Source organism: Ziziphus jujuba, chromosome 7 (assembly GCF_031755915.1).
Source record: "Ziziphus jujuba cultivar Dongzao chromosome 7, ASM3175591v1".
Taxonomy (NCBI): Eukaryota; Viridiplantae; Streptophyta; class Magnoliopsida; order Rosales; family Rhamnaceae; genus Ziziphus; species Ziziphus jujuba.
The window spans coordinates 14901911-14923472 of NC_083385.1; the positions used below are offsets into that span (position 1 = coordinate 14901911).

Here is a 21562-nt window from a genome sequence, read left to right on the forward strand (position 1 = left end):
AAAAATGGAGGGTTTATCTTCCATTTTTAATAGGGCTTATGGCATTAGGAGGAGAGTAATAAAAAAAGGGTGGCTAGTTTTTGGAAAAAAGAACAGGAGGAGGCCACATTGGAGAGAAAAAATCGGCTAGAGAGCTTGGAGAAGAAGCTAGAGAGCAACACCTACTTTAGAGAGAGAAACAACTAATTCTAGAGAGAGAAAGCTTGGGTTTGGAAGAAGATTGAAGAATTGGAGGGATTCATCTCCAAATTGCTGCTACTTTTGAGTTTTCTCTACTTTCTAATCTCTTTAAATTGTATTTGAATATATATATATATATATATATATTGTGTATTTGACATGAATTTAATGATAATATATATTCTATTTTGGATTTGGTTTATATTTTATAAATAAATTACAAGATTTATTATCTAAGATTTTGATGGAATCTCTACCTTGGTGATAGTTGATTGATAGGTTGATTATTATTTTATCTCAATCCAATTTTTTTGCGTAAATCTTGCAATTAATGTCAGGACTCGTCCAGAATTCCTTCTCCGGAACCCTAGACAAGCCCTGATCCCAGGAAAATACCACCGAACCTTCCAACGGAAAATCAGGCAGCACCTCCCCTAAGGGTAGGACTAACAGAAAATTACCTGCACTGAAAACACACTTCTAAAAACATCCCTTTATTCCTCCCACAATACTACAAATTGGTTCCACAAATTTCAGCACTTCAAAATAAATACAGTAATCCAGTGCAAGATAAATACAACAAGAGTGAAAGAAATATTACAACTGCAATAAAAGAAGAACAGGATACTTCACGAACTAAACAGTGAGGAAGATCAAGTCCGCTCTGAATAAACACCGACAACCTGGTACCTAGAGGAACGAAATTTAAGAGTGTGAGATGCTAATCATCTCAGTGAGTGACCCTATCTACTATACAATATAATATCACAGTAATAAGTATATAAATAATAATTAATTCGAAATAATAATTTCTCTCAAAACCCTTACAATTCTCTCAGTTGGAAAAGTTCCCCTTTTAAAACCTTTTCACAAAACTCTTTGTTCGTATTCCCCGAAAACCAAGACATCAAATAAATACCAGAAATGGTAATAATTATATTTTTAATTCCAATACAGTTTTAAAACAATTTATTTTTAAAATACAGTTCTGAAAATCATTTGATGCACCCACTATATACCAGTGGCGCCAACAGTATCCAGCGTCCCAAGGTACCGCCAGACAGGAGGTTATAGAGAGAAACCGGCATACGGTCGCGTGGCGTCCCACTGCGCCGCTGCTAACCTGGTGTCCCGGCCAAGGTGAGTGGCCTACCCTCATCCGATGGCAACCACAGGACAACCTCATAATATCAACCGCGCGCTACTCACACCCACCTGCGCGCTAATCACAACCGTGTGCACACTAACCATATCACATATAAACAGAACACCAGTACGTGCACGGTGCATCTAAAAATCATAAAACTCACAAATTTAATTTATATAACAATTTCACATTTTGCATAAACACAGCGGGCATAGTCCATCCGCTTGAACCGGGAAATTCTCCACAATTTCTTTATAATCAATACCATAATTTCCATGATTTTCAAATCCACCAACTCCCAAATCCACCAATTCAAATATCCACATTTTCCCAAGCATAATTAATTCTCGAAATATAATAATTAAACCTCATAATATTCCATGGGCATATTTTATAAAAATTGAAATCACCAACATAACCAAATATTTTCCTTGAAATATTTGAAAATCAAATCGTGCCCGATTTAATATTAAAACCACACGAATTTCAAAATCCTCAAAACCATAAAATAATTTCACATGGCATAAATTTGTAAAATACACATTTTCTTAAATCCAATAAATTCACAAATAATTCCACAATAAATTGAATAAATATTTGGCACATAGAATTTAAATTCCAAATATTTAAATCACACATAATATATTCACCAATTAAATTCCCAAAATTAATTTGAAGGTGGGTCACTCACCTGGAGCACGCAATTAACCCATGATCCACCACGGGATCAATTCTACGACTCACCGGTGCTCCTAGAACAAAATTCACAGACAGTCAAATAAATTAATATTTTAATCGGGTAAATAATACCCGGTACCTGGGGGGTCAAAACACAAACGTTAACCAAAATAGGCGAATGATATACCGAATCGAAGCTCGTGGAACGAGGAGCGCATTACCGGTCTCCATCGACCCCAATTCCACCGGAGGTGGCCGGAAAGTTTCGACCGGTTTTCAATTCCTCGTATCTCGCAAACCGCTTCGAATTTTTGAGATTGGAGGCCATTTTTGAACTCAGAGGACCCAAAATAGGGGGAGAGGAGGTTTAATTTGGACTGGGCTGGCCGGAAAACACAAGAAAAGAGGAGAGAGAAATTTTGCCGGCCGGCGGCTTCTCCAGCCCGATCGACGCTCGTCCGGTGACCGTGAAAATTGGCGGCTGAGCTCGCCTCCTCCCTCCGCTCGTCACTGGCCGGCACGTGAGGACTATGGGTGGCCGAAAAAAGTGTAGCAAGGAGAGAGAGAGAGATAGTCGGTGGGAGAAAAAGCTGTGTGTGTTTTTTGGTGGCTCGGGGAAGAAGAAGGGAAAAAAAGAAAAGAAAAGGAAAAGAAAAAAAAAAAGAAAAAAAAACAGGTGTTTTCCCACGTGGGGAAAAGAAAAGAAAAAGACAAAGAAATAAAATAAAAATGATTAAATAATATTAATAATAATATGATTATTTAAAATAATAATAAAACAATTTGATTTTTACACATGGTTGACATGTGGCATTTCACCATGGTGACACATGGTCACCTTCAGTAAGTCACACGTGGCAAATCGTTATACGTGTAAAAATAATATTAAAATAATACGATATTTGAAAAATTTTACAGGTCCATAACTTTCAAACCACATGTCCAAATCGGACGTGCCGCTAGTCTACGGACTCGTATCGACGAGCACTTCACAACCATGCATGAGTTAAAGCTCAACCTTGCATGAATAAAAAGTCAACTCGGGCACCCCTTGGACAGTTTGGACCTCAACTTGTTTTGCTCATAACTTTCAAACCGTAGCTCCGTTTTCAACGTGCTACCAGTCTACGAACTCGTGCCAACGTGTACTCCGTAACGGTACCTCAGTCAACCTAGAATTCCAACCGGATCAAAAAGTCAACTTTTGACCCCTTCGATCAACGGTCAACCTCGGTCAACGTGCAAGAATTCCGACATGGTTCGGGACGGGGTGTTACAACCTTCCCCCCTTACAAAAATTTCATCCTCGAAATTTCTTACGTCGCTTAAACGCATAAGAACATCAGTCTCGGATTTGTGCATCGAGCTTCCACGTTGCTTCCTTGACTAAATTAATTCACCATGAGACTCTGACAGGTCTTCGATGTCCTTTTGTAGCAACAACACGTGAATTACGCTGCATGCCGATGTCTGCTTTCCCGCTTCCACTTGTCAGCAGCGTAACTTAGCAAGTATAATAGAGGCCTCATCCACTATCACTATACTACCATCACGCCTAATAGTGACTTTAACTTTCCTCTTGTGCAACTTTCCTTCTCATGCCCACTAATTAAGGATATTGAAGTTAGTCCACGAGAACATGATCTGCAAGTCTTGGTCATAGTCGAACGCTAACCATAAAGTGCTTCTGAAGCATGCATCCTTAAACCAACAACCAACTCTCGTAACTCGATCAGCAATTCAAAAGGTAAGATTAGAACTTAAGTCTAATTTCCTCAAATACTGGTATCACCAAGTTAAGGTTGAGATTAATTCACTTGTCTTCGATTACCCTCCTAGTACTTACAATTATAAAACCCTTGCTCCTCATTGATTAACCAATAGTCTTAACCTCGACAAACATCAATCTTTCTTTTAACTAAATTCATCAAGGTCATGAATAAAATTTCTCAACATCCAAAGACCATTCTTGAAAACCCTAAGTTTCCCTCATTTCAAATAAATTCCATGAATCCACACCTCAAGCAATAAGGAATTTAAATCTTAATTCTAGCATCACCACCAATACTATGAACAAATCACTAGATCCTTAACCCAATAAAGTATTCCACACTTCTCAAATTCTAACTACTTCCCAAAAATCATACTCCTTATCATTGTAAATTATCACCAACAATATCAACCACCTTAAATCGATAAAACACCATCAATACGAACCTTAAATCTCCAAGGAAATAAGATATCAAGATCTTAGCTTCTAGAATGAAAAATAACCATGCTTAAACATCCAACCATGCCTAAGGAATCATCTTCATCTCATTAACCTCATCAACCACCAAGTAGAACTTTAGTCGCTATCCGGATCTTGCTTGATTCTCTAAACGCTGTCGTACCTTCTCTTTGTGAACGATAGTTTAAGCACGAAATCCATGTTTACATCTCCTTACTTTTACTTATCGGTGACCTAAGTACCTTTATTCGGATCTTGCAACTTCCTTTATCGTGCCAAACCACAATGTCATCTAGTGAGCATTCCATACATCTTTATACCCTTGGGGTGTATTGCATACATTGAATCACGTGCGTCCTTTAGGATCTCCTTTTTGAACTCAATGATACCCTGCTTTGGATTCTCGACTGGCGATACTTAACCCTTAAGTCGCTCTTGGAAAAACCATAACATAAAACAAATAATAAAATATATTTTTCAAATATACCTAACTTGCATAGGCAATTGTTAAAACTCCACATTGAAACAATAATAAAACATGAATAAGTGCACAAAATCATATCTTAAAATCCATAGCATGAAATAAAATATGCACGCTTGTAATGGAGGTACGTACGACACCTTCTACATGCTACATAATCTATGATTCCAACTGTCGCCGACACTCTGCTACCAATACAAACTAGGGTGGTTGCCTATATTGGCCGTCCAATCCCCTAGACTCGTAGGCAACATGATCATGGGGCTAGCTCTACATGGACCACATTGGTTCGCCGCCTCCATACGGTGCAGTATAATATCAAACAATATAACATACAAATACATGTACGAACATAAACAAAAAAATACTTGAATAAAACACCTTTAATTTCAAATACCACTTTGAAAAGTATTTAATTTTGATAATCGATCGGAAAAAATATTTTGACGCCTTGAAATCGATTGACACACATTCTTAGGCAATCATCCTTCTTCTCCATGAACGAAACGGATACCATTCACGATGATAAGCTTGACCTTCAAAAAGAAAAGGCATCCTCGACCATCGACTAGGCCATAGGAATTCCCCGTTAGGCTAGATGATCCTAATTGACACCCTCGAAGATTAGAGTTATTCAAACTCGGGCAACGAATTTACTTCAAGACAAACGGAAAGAACGCTTTCACGCGGGTAAAACGAGAGATTAGACACGGATGGGACACACAACAATGCACAGTCCCTTAGGAATACTAGAACCTAGAGCTCTGATACCAACTGTCAGGACCCGTCCAGAATTCCTTCCCCGGAACCCTAGACAAGCCCTGATCCCAGGGAAATACCACCGAACCTTCCAACGGAAAATCCGGCAGCACCTCCCCTAAGGGTAGGACTAACCAAAAATTACCTGCACTGAAAACACACTTCTAAAAACATCCCCTTATTCCTCCCACAATACTACAAATTGGTTCCACAAATTTCAGCACTTCAAAATAAATACAGTAATCCAGTGCAAGATAAATACAACAAGAGTGAAAGAAATATTACAACTGCAATAAAAGAAGAACAGGATACTTCACGAACTAAACAGAGAGGAAGATCAAGTCCGCTCCGAATAAACACCGACAACCTGGTACCTAGAGGAACGGAATTTAAGAGTGTGAGATGCTAATCATCTCAGTGAGTGACCCTATCTACTATACAATATAATATCACAGTAATAAGTATATAAATAATAATTAATTCGAAATAATAATTTCTCTCAAAACCCTTACAATTCTCTCAGTTGGAAAAGTTCCCCTATTAAAACCTTTTCACAAAACCCTTTGTTCGTATTCTCTGAAAACCAAGACATCAAATAAATACCAGAAATGGTAATAATTATATTTTTAATTCCAATACAGTTTTAAAACAATTTATTTTTAAAATACAGTTCTGAAAATCATTTGATGCACCCACTATATACCAGTGGCACCAACAGTATCCAGCGTCCCAAGGTACCGCCAGACAGGAGGTTATAGAGAGAAACTGGCATACGGTCGCGTGGCGTCCCACTGCGCCGCTGCTAACCTGGTGTTCTGGCCAAGGGGGGTGGCCTACCCTTATCCGATGGCAACCACAGGACAACCTCATAATATCAACCGTGCGCTACTCACACCCACCTGTGCGCTAATCACAACCGTGTGCACACTAACCATATCACATATAAACAGAACACCAGTACGTGCACGGTGCATCTAAAAATCATAAAACTCACAAATTTAATTTATATAACAATTTTCACATTTTGCATAAACACAGCGGGCATAGTCCATCCGCTTGAACCGGGAAATTCTCCACAATTTCTTTATAATCAATACCATAATTTCCATGATTTTCAAATCCACCAACTCTCAAATCCACCAATTCAAATATCCACATTTTCCCAAGCATAATTAATTCTCGAAATATAATAATTAAACCTCATAATATTCCATGGGCATATTTTATAAAAATTGAAATCACCAACATAACCAAATATTTTCCTTGAAATATTTGAAAATCAAATCGTGCCCGATTTAATATTAAAACCACACGAATTTCAAAATCCTCAAAACCATAAAATAATTTCACATGGCATAAATTTGTAAAATACACATTTTCTTAAATCCAATAAATTCACAAATAATTCCACAATAAATTGAATAAATATTTGGCACGTAGAATTTAAATTCCAAATATTTAAATCACACATAATATATTCACCAATTAAATTCCCAAAATTAATTTGAAGGTGGGTCACTCACCTGGAGCACGCAATTAACCCATGATCCACCACGGGATCAATTCTACGACTCACCGGTGCTCCTAGAACAAAATTCACAGACAGTCAAATAAATTAATATTTTAATCGGGTAAATAATACCCGGTACCCGGGGGTCAAAACACAAACGTTAACCAAAATAGGCGAATGATATACCGAATCGAAGCTCGTGGAACGAGGAGCGCATTACCGGTCTCCATCGACCCCAATTCCACCGGAGGTGGCCGGAAAGTTTCGACCGGTTTTCAATTCCTCGTATCTCGCAAACCGCTTCGAATTTTTGAGATTGGAGGCCATTTTTGAACTCAGAGGACCCAAAATAGGGGGAGAGGAGGTTTAATTTGGACTGGGCTGGCCGGAAAACACAAGAAAAGAGGAGAGAGAAATTTTGCCGGCCGGCGGCTACTCCGGCCCGATCGGCCCGCGTCCGGTGACCGTGAAAATTGGCGGCTGAGCTCGCCTCCTCCCTCCACTCGTCACTGGCCGGCGCGTGAGGACTATGGGTGGCCGAAAAAAGTGCAGCAAGGAGAGAGAGAGAGACGGTCGGTGGGAGAAAAAGCTGTGTGTGTTTTTTGGTGGCTCGAGGAAGAAGAAAGGAAAAAAATAAAAGAAAAGGAAAAGAAAAAAAAAAAAAACAGGTGTTTTCCCACGTGGGGAAAAGAAAAGAAAAAGAAAAAGAAAAAGAAAAAGAAATAAAATAAAAATGATTAAATAATATTAATAATAATATGATTATTTAAAATAATAATAAAACAATTTGATTTTTACACATGGTTGACATGTGGCATTTCACCATGGTGACACATGGTCACCTTCAGTAAGTCACACGTGGCACATCGTTATACGTGTAAAAATAATATTAAAATAATACGGTATTTGAAAAATTTTACAGGTCCATAACTTTCAAACCACATGTCCAAATCGGACGTGCCACTAGTCTACGGACTCGTATCGACGAGCACTTCACAACCATGCATGAGTCAAAGCTCAACCTTGCATGAATAAAAAGTCAACTCCGGCACCCCTTGGACAGTTTGGACCTCAACTTGTTTTGCTCATAACTTTCAAACCGTAGCTCCGTTTTCAACGTGCTACCAGTCTACGAACTCGTGCCAACGTGTACTCCGTAACGGTACCTCAGTCAACCTAGAATTCCAACCGGATCAAAAAGTCAACTTTTGACCCCTTCGGTCAACGGTCAACGGTCAACCTCGGTTAACGTGCAAGAATTCCGACATGGTTCGGGACGGGGTGTTACAATTAATGTTTGATATATTTTTGCAATTGGGAAATCTCTTGGGTATTGGGCAGACTTTCTAATCAAGCCTTGGAAAAGTTTAATTTAATAAATTGGCCACTAGATTCACACAACCTATGTCTAAAAGCTTGATTAGGAATTGGGTGAAGGGATTTCTAATTTTCATTAAAAACTTATAATTTTTAATTTCACTTTGGAAAAAAGGGATTGGATTAATTTAGAAACTTTCTAGATTAAAATTTGGATAGAATTTGTCTTTTATCAACTAATTAATCAAATATAAGAGGGTTAGATGGGAAGTCAAAGTCCTAGAACTTAGATTACAACATTACCATTTCCATTATATTGTGTGTTGTTTCTTTTGCATTCTTATCCTATTATCTTAGCTTCGAACTATGTTCGAATTAGATTAGTATTTAAATGTTAGTTTATTTCTTTGTATTTGATTGCCTAAATAAAGTTGAGTTGCGATTATTATGGTATTTAGCATTTAAACAAGTCTACAATCCATGTAAGTAAGATATCTATCTCTCATGAGTCCACTTTATTACTTGATATGATCCATACACTTGTGGTTTACAATAAATTTGGTACCATGTGGAAGCGCATGTATGGCTCGTGGCATGTTGACCAGTGTGTGAAGACCTGCAAAAACTTTGAATGGCTTGTGGAGGTCTGGTTGTGCTTATTCTCTTCATCTCGACAAGATTTATCTCATAATATGCTGAAATATCTATTTGGAGTTTGTTTACAATGAACCCTATATTTGAATTTGAAATTCTTATACCACTTGTTGTGATTTGACTATATGGACTTTTTAGAGACTTTTGGTTTTTTTTGCTTTTTGGGTATTGATTTCAGAAAGAAATAATACATTTTTTTTCTCCTCAATATTTTCTGTTTTGTTTTCTTTTTTTTTTTTTTTTTTTTTTTTTTTTTTTTGTATTTATGTGGTCACAAAATCACAACAAAAATGCCCCCTCCCCGTTTTAATTTTTTTCTCCCTCTCTATTTTTTTTTTTTTTGTTTCAGTTTTTCATTCTTCAAAATGCCAAATGCAAGCCCTCGCTTTATCTCCAACAGTACCCTTTGAGCCATTTCACCAATAAAAAATGGCATCCTTCGAGTTCTCTCTTCTTTTTTTTTCTATTTTTTTTCCTTCCTATTTTTTAAAAAACATTTTCCCCCTTATCTACATTTTATCTCTTATTTTTCTAAAATTTTAATTGTTTGAAATAATCAAAATATTTGTCTAGAAGTTTTTAGTAATATAATACGTACTTAATTATAATTTGTATTTGATTACAATTATAATTATTTAATACTGTGAGTTAATAGCAAAAAAATAAAATAAAATTATGTAATCAGAACAAAAATATATTTAATTCTCTTTTTGATTTTTGTTTCCTAACTTTTGAATTTTTTTTGGGTGATTAATTCCAAATAAAAAAAAAATTTGTTATTTTTTTCCTCTTTCTTTTGCTTCAAGGAATTATATTTATTTATTTATTTTTTAAAAATTGGAATCAATTTATTATAATTGTCTAAGAATCCAAATTTATATTTATTCCTAAAATTTTTGCAGGAAAAGAAAAAATAATATTATTTTAACCTATTTTATAAAAAGTTTTGTTTTAGTATATGTTTGTATTTCTTCAAAATAAAAATTGAAAACAATTTACACTACTTTATATCAGTGCCCAAAAATTTTTCTTCTGTCACTTGGAGTAGTTTCTTTATCCAGATGAGCCTTAAATCTACAATTACATTTTTCTGCTGGGATCAACTCATCAACATTGCTGAAGATGTGGAATTTCTAATTACTGATTGACAAGAAAATTGTTAACAAACTGGCTAGGCAGCAAAGATGCTGTGGTTGCCTTGATTAAGAAACTCTACGACCAACTTATGGTATCACGTTACTTCTACACTGATCTCTCCGCCACAAACTTAACATGCTGTGGTTGCCTTGAATTTTGAATTTTTACAAGAGTTTTAGCATTTTGTAAACGGTTAGAGCCATTTACAATGTCTCTTGTATATAGAAATTAACAAGACACATCGCCTCTTGTAAAAACTTACTTGCTCTTCTCTACCAATTCAGCCATCAAGAGTCTCTTCTTTGTGAGCCTTAATGAAGCGAGGAAGGCACATAGGGCATTCGATTCTGCAAGAGAATACGCAGTCAGCTCTTTTCGCAATTGAAGAAGAACTAGTCCTACCATTTTTTTGCTAAACAAACCTTTGATAAGAGATCGATTAGGGGTGAGAATGTCATTTTTTTTTATGTGACACATTAAAGTATGCTTCTTCGCCATTTTCTATAATAATAGAGTACATGTATATCTATATATATATATATATATATATATTGTTTTGTATCCCCTATATATATATATATATAGATAACGCAAAGAATTATCAAAAACTATTGTGTTAGTTTGTTATTTATTATTGTTATTACATTTATTATTTTTGAGAGCATATACACAGAATCTTTGTAGAATACCGTCGTCTTGTTAAGCAATCGAAGAGACAATGCCCTATAAATAATTAAGAAAAACCCTTTTGGTTGTGGTCCTTGGAACTAGTCCTATGCTCAAAGTCTACTAATCAACCAAATGAACAAGTCTAGCTACTAAGAAATTAATAAGTGCCAATTGCCAAATTCCGTAATCTCATTGGATAGAGATTGGAAAGTTCTCTATAAATCATGTGCATGTATAGTTTATGTTGCAGTTGCACAAATGGCGGTTCATTGAAGATGATGCTTCTTAAATTTTAATATTTTTCTTTTCATATTAGTTGGATATACAGAAGTCGTGTCGCTTGTCCTTTCTTGCCTTCTGGCTTTTGAAAGTTTGGACCCCACAGTAATAGTGGGAATCATCAATATACATTAATTTGATAAAAACAAAAAAACAATATATAAATTTGCCCCTTTTTTTTTTTTATTACAAAAAACAATATATAATTGGCATGTATAATTGACTTAAAAACAACACATAAAAAAAAAAAAAAAACAAAAAACAAAAACTATAAATTTTTCTAATCTTTTCTCTTCCTATTGTTCGAGGTAGGTCCAATCTAAGTCCGGCACTTAGCTTGACCTTAGTTCTAATTATGACGATATATACATAAATAGTTTGTATTTTGAAGTTTCATAATTAGATACGTGACTTTTTAAAAATATGTAACGACTTCAATTAACTACAAAAACAGAAGAAAATTAATGGGAAAAGAGATTTTAGGCAGAGGTACACAAAGTATTCTCCCGGGATTATTTTCAATATGTTATATACAAAAAAAAAAAAAAAAAGAACATGTTTGTTGTAGGTATCTAACTGATTTGAATATTCTAGTTTTAATTTAATTAAGTAATTATTTTCTAGGAATAAATAATCTAGCTTGGTTCTCCACGGCCATCATATATCATCAGTTAAGGTTAATTGGATACTCCATGGCAGGTTATTGTGATTTGATTACTATTTTAACTTTTTATTTTGGATGGAAATTACCATTTGAACTTTAAATAGGACTGAACGGTCATAGAACAAATTGATTTTTGAATCAAAGTCGTACGATTTGTTACACCTTGTGGATAAAAAAAAAAAAAAAAACCCTAAATTTTGTCTTATAATTTCCTTGCTTGTTTTGTTCTCTTTAACTTTATTAGCAACGTGGTTGCATGGCCTTCATTGAAGGTGTGACGGATGATTACAGACACATATATATGTGCAGAAAATATGACAAAATCAAGAAAATTTCTATTTGATGTTATATCCAGTTTTATGCATTAAACAATTTAAAACCAAAATATTAAATTCAAATGACACATATAAAACAAAGGATTAACTTAATATAACATTTTAACAAGAACTTTTAAGACCAAATACATAAATATACAACCATAATTTCTTTGGTTAGACTCATCTAACAAACATCAATGGACCAATCCAAGATAAGCACGGGGAGGATATTCATATTCATCAACTTTTGGAAAAAAATATATATAATTTTTTGTCATTTTCTAGCGTTGACTCTACTATGCCGGCGATGTATCTGTTCCTCTCATTTCTTAATTCTTGTATACAATTACAAGTCATTCTCAGCTGAATTTCTTTAATGGAATAAAACTAAAACGATGATGGATGAAACATGGCAATCAAATAATTATTTTTCATATATATAATTTAAACATAAACTATCTCATAAATAATATAAACCTCACCATAAATAGTTCCTCTCAAGCCTGTTGAATATCATTTCCCCTGTTGATCTCAGGTGTCATGGCCATTCCCAGCACTTTCTGCAACTCACCAACTCCAACTTGTATTTTCTTCTTCTTCTTCTTTGTCTTTCTTCTTTTTCCTTTTGCAGGTTCAATTCAATTCCAAATATCTCGCTTCGATTCTAACCAAGAAAACATATTGTACCAAGGAGATGCAGCGCCTTCAGTTGGAGCCGTAGAGCTAAACAACAAGTACAACTACCTATGCCGAGTTGGTTGGGCCACCTATGCCGAGAGCGTGCCTCTTTGGGACTCAGAAACCGGAAAGCTAGCCGACTTCACAACCCATTTCTCCTTCACCATCAACACCCTGGGTGTTCCCCGCTATGGCCATGGCTTTTCATTTTTCCTTGCTCCTGTTGGGTTTCAAATCCCTCCGAACTCCGCGGGTGGGTTTTTAGGCCTATTCAATACCACCACAAGTGATTCGTTACAAAATCAGATTGTCCTGGTTGAGTTCGACACGTTTTCGAATCCTGAATGGGATCCTCCGGTCGAGCACGTCGGGATCAACGAAAATTCTATTTCTTCTGCCATCTACACTCCTTGGAATGTTAGCTTGCATAGCGGAGATAACATCGATGCATGGATTGTCTACGACGCGGCCGCGAAGAATTTGAGTGTCCATTGGGAGTTCCAAAATACCTCAAATTCAAAAGAGAATACCAGTCTAGCATATCAAATCGATTTGAAGACAGTTCTTCCGCAATGGGTCACAATTGGATTTTCAGGAGCTACTGGTCAGTATGGAGAGAGACATGTGCTTAATTCATGGGAACTCAACTCAAATCTGGATATAAAAAGAGGCGATGGAAACAAAGCTAGAAGAAGGAGATTGATATTGGGTCTCACAATTTCGGGCGGTGTTTTCATTCTTGGGATGATTTTAGCACTTTCGATGCTGTTTTTACGGCGGAGTAAGCAAAAAAAGAAGAGAGTAACTGAGCAGGCAGAGACAGTAAATTTAACATCAATCAATGATGACCTGGAAAGAGGAGCAGGACCGAGAAGGTTTTCTTATGTTGATCTTGCTTCGGCAACCAACAGCTTCTCAGACGAAAGGAAACTCGGTGAAGGAGGGTTTGGAGCGGTTTACAAAGGCTATCTAATTGATTTAGATATTACAGTAGCTGTGAAGAAAATCTCAAGGGGTTCAAAGCAAGGAAGAAAGGAGTACATAACAGAGGTGAAGGTCATCAGCAGCTTAAGACACCGAAATTTGGTGCAGCTCATCGGGTGGTGCCACGACAAAGGTGAGTTCCTTCTTGTCTACGAGTTCATGCCAAATGGTAGCCTCGATGCCCACCTCTTTGGTAAGAGGAAGCCTCTTACTTGGGCTGTAAGGTACAAGATATCTCTTGGGATTGCATCAGCATTGCTCTATCTTCACGAAGAGTGGGAGCAATGTGTTGTGCATCGAGATATCAAATCGAGCAATGTCATGTTAGATTCCAATTTCAATGTCAAACTTGGAGATTTTGGATTAGCAAGGTTAATGGACCATGAGCTAGGTCCCCAAACAACAGGATTGGCTGGAACATTAGGCTACTTGGCTCCAGAGTATATAAGCACAGGACGGGCTAGTAAGGAATCTGACGTGTATAGCTTTGGGGTGGTTTGCTTGGAAATAGCTACAGGAAGAAAGTCCGTGGATCCTATGGATAAGAATTGTCAGATGGGATTGGTAGAGTGGATTTGGGATCTTTATGGGAAAGGAAACCTTGTTTTGGGTGTGGATGGGAGAATCCAAAGTGATATGGACAAGAAACAAGTAGAGTGTTTGATGATTGTGGGGTTGTGGTGCGCTCATCCTGACCGAAGCTTAAGACCTTCAATTAGGCAAGCAATTCATGTGCTTAACTTTGAGGCAACCTATCCAAATCTTCCATCAAAAATGCCTGTTCCTCTGTTTCATGTGCCGTCACCCTCAGTCAGCTCCGGTGAACCCTCGATAACAACAAGCATCGCTGTGGGTCGTTAACTGGAATTTAAGCAATAAATATGTAATTAGATAAGTATATGCTAAGGTCAATAATTTATTGTTGTATTAATTTTTTTAATCAAAATTGTTGTATTAATGTTTAAATCTAATTATATATGTACTATTGGATGGTTTCGTGGACCGTGTGAAGCCAGCTAAGTTGATTATTTTGTAGGGTTTGAAGGGATCAGGGAATGAAATTTAATAGTTGCAAGCATAAAATTTGGTAGTCAATGCCGATTTATGTTGCAGTGTAAAGCCGACCGATTGGATTAATATAAGAGATTAGAAAAGATATGCTGAAGTACACAGGAAGAAAACGATCTGATAGGTGATCATGGCTTGGGAAAGTCATTTGCAAGGAAATCTATATATTATATCCTTTAATGGGGCCCCTAGAGCCGAGTTTTTATATACATAATTTATTTATTCTTACTTAAGGTTTTGGAATGGAATATTAGATTGTACGTAGTTATTGGACTGTCCCATGTACGTCTCGGGGGAGTACAAAAATTTGTTGTTATCATAATGTTTTTTTTTTTAATAATAAATCACCAGAAATTATATAAAGGATTAATTAATGAATTAAATCATTGAGATTTGGAACGAAGAGGGGCGCCCCCCCCCAAAAAAAAAAAAAAAAAAAGTCAAAATGAAATTGTCATCTTTTTATTTTTATTTTTATAATTATTTTTTTATTTTATTTTATTTTTTATTTTTTCATTTTGATGTTTTTGAGCCTATAACATTTCAATTTAATTGTAGATGTGCAAAACTTACCAACTAAACTAACATCATTTATTTTTTTTTATTTTGATATCTTTGAGCCCACAACATTTCAATTCAATTATAGATGTGTGTAACTTACCAATTAAACTAACATTACTTAAATACCAAATTGTCATCAAATCATAATTTTATACTATCATGATTCAGCTAATAACCAATGATGATAAAATTGGTACTTATTTGCCTAATATACTCCTGGAAAACGGGGAGAAAAACGAACAGTTTTAAATGTAGGAGCTTTAATAGTTTTGATCGTTTGAGGACATAGATGATAAATATGAAATTCATGAATCAAATTGCAAATCGGTGCAAAATTGACAGGACATAGCTGCAAAAAAGGCTAATTTTTATTTAAAAAATCAAGCATCTACTTTTTATTTATTTATTATTTTTTTGGTGAATGAGCATCCACCATCAAACTACTAATTTTGGGTTGAAAGTATCAAACCTTGAAATCTAAAACATCATTGTCACTCCAGAAATTGTGAAATTCTTGGACGTAAACTAACAAAATATTGCATAGAATGTAAATTGCTGATTGGTGAGGGTGGGTCCACCAATCATATTGGGAAGATACTTCAATTTCTCCCCTTTATCTTTTTATTTGCACACAGACAATAATAATAATAATAATAATAATAATAATAATAATAATAATAATAATAATAATAACAACAACAACAAATAATTATTTTATAATCCTCTATGTGACTAAACAAAGTGCAAAACGTCTAGCTCAATTTATCAAGAGATTAAGTATTTGTTTGGCAGATTTTTTTTTTTCACCAAAATTTTTTTTGTTAAAAATAAAGATATTTGATAAAAATTAACAAGTACTTGTTGATAAAAAAAAAAAAAATTTTTAAACTATTTAAAAAAAATTTAAAATTTATGCTTATCTAGAAAAATTCTTTTTTCTAGTTTATATTGAAACTCAATAAATATTTAATATATCTTTTTTAGTTTAGATGATAAATCAGTGAATATTTAATGCAATTTTTTATTTACGACTCCATGTTCTATAATTGCATTATAATCAAAAACCATAATTATTAATTTTATATAATATGTACCAAATCAAAAATCAATGGCTCAATATAATGGACCTAAATTGCAACATCATCGGGCCAAAAGGTATCAGTTAAAATGCAAATAACCCCCAAAACATATTATTCTAGTTGTGATCCTGTGGAGGTCTATTGTCAAAGTCTATTATCGGCTATTTGTTTATTGATTCTTGAAAGATCCTGCTTTTTAATTTATAAATTAGTCTTCGTATCTCCTTCATTTTAGTAATATATAATAATATATACGACTTGTGTGACTAATATAGATTTTGAGTTTAGAATATAGCAATTCCATAGTAAATAGGCATCTCACATATGCATATACTTATTCAATTATTATATATTATTATAATTGCGTAACTTATTTACGGTCCAATGACTCCAAAAGTTCATTTTTTCCTCAAACCAAAACATACTATTAATAATACAATCCTTATTGGCCTTTTCTATTTCGCTTCTCTTTATTTTTATTTTTATTTATTTATTTATTTGGTTAGGTAAAATGATATTGTATTCTAAAGAGAAGGGAACGTGTGACTTGACCCCGCCTTCTCATGATAATGGATGCGAGAGGCTTCTTCATAGTGATTTTTTATTTCAAGATTTTTTTTTTTTTTAAAATTTAGTATGGGATTCAAATTGGGAATCATTATTGAAAGAGAGAATGGTATTTCTAATAATTTATCCTAAAAGACATTGTTAATTTTAGAAAAATATTATTTATTACTGTAAACAATTACCAATAGCACTATATGCAAACAATATTATATATCAGATAATAATTTAAATATTTATAATTAGAGGATTTGCTTATAGAGTTTTAGTATAAAAATAATCTAATTTAATAATTTAAATGAAATTTGGAAGACCAAACGTAGCTTCAATAGTTAATAAAAAAAAGACAAAAAAAATCACATATAGCCTTAATTAATTTCTTTGGCTCGGCTGACCTGGGCCAACTTTAACTAGGAGATCGTTAATCAGTTCTAAAGCCAAAATATAATATTTATTGTTGCCCATTCATTTTCAAGCGTTGACACTCCTATTCTGGCGATGGTTCAGTCTTTACACGTACATATTAAAATCGCTATCAGAGGAAATTGTCAATATAAAAAATAAAAATAAAAAATAAAAAATAAAAAAACTAAGGGGCGGTGGATGAAACATGATCATCAATCCATCATTAAACATATGATATATAAATTAAATACAAAATTATTGCATATAATTATAAAAAAATGATCATCAATCCATCATTAAACATATAATATATAAACTAAATACAAAATCATTTCATATAATTATACAAAGTTCTCTGTAATATATGTAGAAGACTTAAAACTAGTCCAATATTTCTTTGGTCCATATCTTTCAAGCCATGTCTACCAATATTTCCTGCAACCTACCTCTCTTCTTCTTAGTCATACTTCTTCTAATTCCTTGTTCCAATACAATTCAATTCCAAATATCTCGTTTCAATCCGGACCAAACCGACATATTATACCAAGGAGATGCAGTTCCTTCTGTTGGAGCCATCGAGTTGATTAACAAAGTGAATTATCTATGCCGAGTTGGTTGGGCAACCTACGTTGAGAGTGTACCTCTATGGGACTCACAAACAGGGAACCTTGCCGACTTCACCACCCATTTCTCCTTCAATATTTACACGCAAGGCGCAGCTCGTTACGGCCATGGCATCGCCTTCTTCCTTGCCCCTGTGGGATTTCAAATCCCACCGAATTCAGCCGGTGGCTTTCTCGGCCTATTCAATACCACAACCAGCGACTCATCTCGAAACCAGATTGTCCTTGTTGAGTTCGACACGTTTTCGAACCCTGAATGGGATCCTTCATTTGAGCATGTTGGGATCAACAACAATTCTATTGCTTCTGCAGTTTATACTCCTTGGAATGTAAGCTTGCATGGCGGAGATACCGTTGATGTGTGAATTGCCTACAACTCTACTACAAAGAATTTGAGCGTCAATTGGAAGTACCAAACCACCTCTGATTCGAAAGAGAATACTAGTCTGTCTTATCAAATAGATTTGAAGCAGATTCTTCCCCAGTGGGTCACAATTGGATTTTCAGCTGCTACCGGTCAGTATGTAGAGAGAAATAGCCTCAATTCATGGGAATTCAATTCGACTTTGGATATAAAATTAGAACAAGGTGATGATGGGACAAAGGCAAGAAGAAGGAGACTAATATTGGGTTTCACAATTTCGGGTGGTGTTCTTTTCATAGTAGGGATGATCATAGCATTTTCAATTTTTTTGTTTAGAAAGAAGAAAAAGAAGAAGAAATTTGAGACGACTGAGACATTAATCAGTGATGATCTAGAAAGAGGAGCAGGACCAAAAAGGTTTTCTTACGGAGAGCTTGCTTCAGCAACAAGCAACTTCTCGAACGCAAGGAAGCTCGGTGAAGGAGGCTTTGGTGCTGTCTACAGGGGCTATCTGATTGATTTAGACATCACAGTAGCCGTGAAGAAAATCTCAAGAGGGTCTAGACAAGGTAAGAAAGAGTACATAACGGAAGTGAAGGTGATTAGCAGCTTGAGACATCGGAATTTGGTGCAACTTATAGGATGGTGTCACGAAAGAGGTGAGTTTCTCCTGGCGTACGAGTTCATGCCAAACGGAAGCCTTGACACCCACCTATTCCGAAAGAGGAATTCTCTCAATTGGAGTGTGAGATACAAGATATCTATCGGATTAGCCTCGGCGTTGCTCTATCTTCATGAGGAATGGGAGCAATGTGTAGTGCACCGAGATATCAAATCTAGCAACGTGATGCTAGATTCCAACTTGAATGTGAAGCTTGGAGACTTTGGATTGGCTCGATTAATGGACCATGAGCTCGGTCCCCAAACAACTGGGTTGGTTGGAACATTAGGCTACTTGGCTCCAGAATATATAAGCACAGGAAGGGCTAGTAGGGAGTCGGATGTTTATAGCTTTGGAGTGGTTTGCTTGGAAATAGCTACAGGAAGAAAGTCGGCTGATCAACCGGAAATGGATTCACATATTGGATTGGTAGAGTGGGTTTGGGAGCTTTATGGGAAAGGAAAGCTTCTTTTGGGTGTCGATGAGAGACTTGATCATGAGTTAGATTTGGACAAGAAACAACTAGAGTGTTTGATGATTGTGGGGTTGTGGTGTGCTCATCCTGATAGAAGTCTAAGGCCTTCAATAAGGCAAGCAATTCATGTGCTTAACTTTGAGGCAACCTATCCAAATCTTCCATCAAAAATGCCTGTTCCTTTGTATCACATTTTCTCTCCATCAGTCAGCTCCGGATCCGGTGAACCTTCAATTACTTCTAGCGTAGGTTTGGGTCGTTAAAATAATGCTAGAATATATTATGACTGTAAAATATGTAAGATATATAACTAAATGTTTGTAACCAATATGTTTTTGTTTAATTATTATCATTATTATCCTTTTTCTATGCCTTTTTATATATGGACTGCCTAAAATTGGTGGACTACTTTTATCTCTTAAACGTTTTATATTTCCATATCCATTCGTTGAATATATAAAACAGATCAGATAAGATATTGAAGAGTACAGGAGCAAGAAAACGATCTAATAGGTGACTTGGGAAAGTCCTATGCAAGGATTGACCGCAAAGGAATATTTATATTATCTACTCTAAGTGTAGCCTGATTCTCCTCTATAGCAGGAGTTTTGTTTTTTCTCTTGCACCTTTTGTAATGTATTATTCTGCTTAGCAAGTTGCATTATATGTGTCTCTAGTAATTAATATTAATTTGTTTGTTCTTTCAATTTGTTGTGATAACACACACACATACACGTATATAAATGTTTTGTTGATAATAAACCATTTGAAATTTGAACGTTTTAAATTTTAATTATGTAATTAGATAATTATTGTGTTTTGAAATTAATAGCAGGAAGCGTGGAAAAGTCAAGAGAAGAATTGTACTTTATCGTGTCTCTTTCATCGCAATTGCAGGTTATCAGGCTACATCTTAATCCGTCCAATTAGGTTCAATCATGGGAATTAATAATTAAGTTTTTTTAGGGCAATTGATAATTAAGTTAATTAGGCGTAACGTTGAACAATATTAATCCAAAACTCCTTAGTTTATGTATTTTCCTTTTTTTTAATCATAGAGAAGAGAGTGACTGCTATAATGTTATTAATTTATCTAAATTTACCAAAAATGTCATATATAAATTCATTTCCGGCTTATATTTTTTCAAAGTAACATACATGTACAATCAAGCTCAATTAAAGTTCACTTTATCTAAGTAAATTAAGCTCTATCCTTAATAACCATTGAATTTTGGAAGATTCACCTCATTAATGAATGTGAATTTTAGTTTAATAAAGTACAATAAACTTTACTTCAAACTAAATGATACACATGTAATAAATTTTATTACAAAATGCGGCTGTCCCTCTCAATAGTGTGAACGCCTAACATTAATATGCTGTTTTATAAAGGGCACACATGTATCTTATAACAAATTTGCATATGTAATATATATATTATCTTACATATGTAATGTATTGGTAGTGGATCGCTTTTCCATTTTTTTTTCCCCATATCATAACTTTTGTATTTTCTATCCCTTTGGAATAGCCGAATTGGCAATAACCATCACTGATAAATTTTAAATTTTGAGTTTTATGGCCTAGTGTTAAAATTTTTCTTCCCAATTTATCAAAAAAATCTATCTATATATAAATATATATATATTTTTATTTTATTTTTTTTATATATACCTTTATATTTTTTAGGTACCTTTAGTTCTAACATTACAACCCTACCATTTAGCCAACTTTTACAGGTCAAGTCAGGTAAGGAAAAGTGTAATGTATGTGAAAATAGGTAATGCAATCAAAATTTTCTTTTTTTCTTTTTGGGGAAAATTTTCATTTAAACCTATTCAAATTTTGTCTAATTACATTTAAATTTATATTTTTGAAAATTATCATTTAAATTTATAATTTTTACTAGTTAATTTTAATTATCAAATATTATTTAATTATAAAATGCTTATTTTTAATTTTTTCCGTGACTATTAACTATTAAAATTGATTGATAAAAACTAAAAAATAAGTTTAATTTGATAAGTATGAAAAACTATTAACCTCAACTATAGAGAGAGAGGTTAATGATAATCTTC

General features: G+C 34.6%; 1 protein-coding gene and 1 pseudogene across 1 annotated transcript; both read left to right on the plus strand.

Moving 5' to 3' along the window:
- The first annotated feature begins 12562 nt into the window (after window positions 1-12562).
- LOC107425083 (L-type lectin-domain containing receptor kinase IX.1-like) lies at window positions 12563-14545 on the plus strand. The gene has a single exon (XM_016035015.3). The coding sequence runs from the start codon at window positions 12563-12565 to the stop codon at window positions 14543-14545; it is 1983 nt and encodes a 660-aa protein (XP_015890501.3).
- Window positions 14546-17779: 3234 nt separating this feature from the next.
- On the plus strand, window positions 17780-19747 carry LOC107425113 (L-type lectin-domain containing receptor kinase IX.1-like; annotated as a pseudogene).
- Window positions 19748-21562: the final 1815 nt, after the last annotated feature.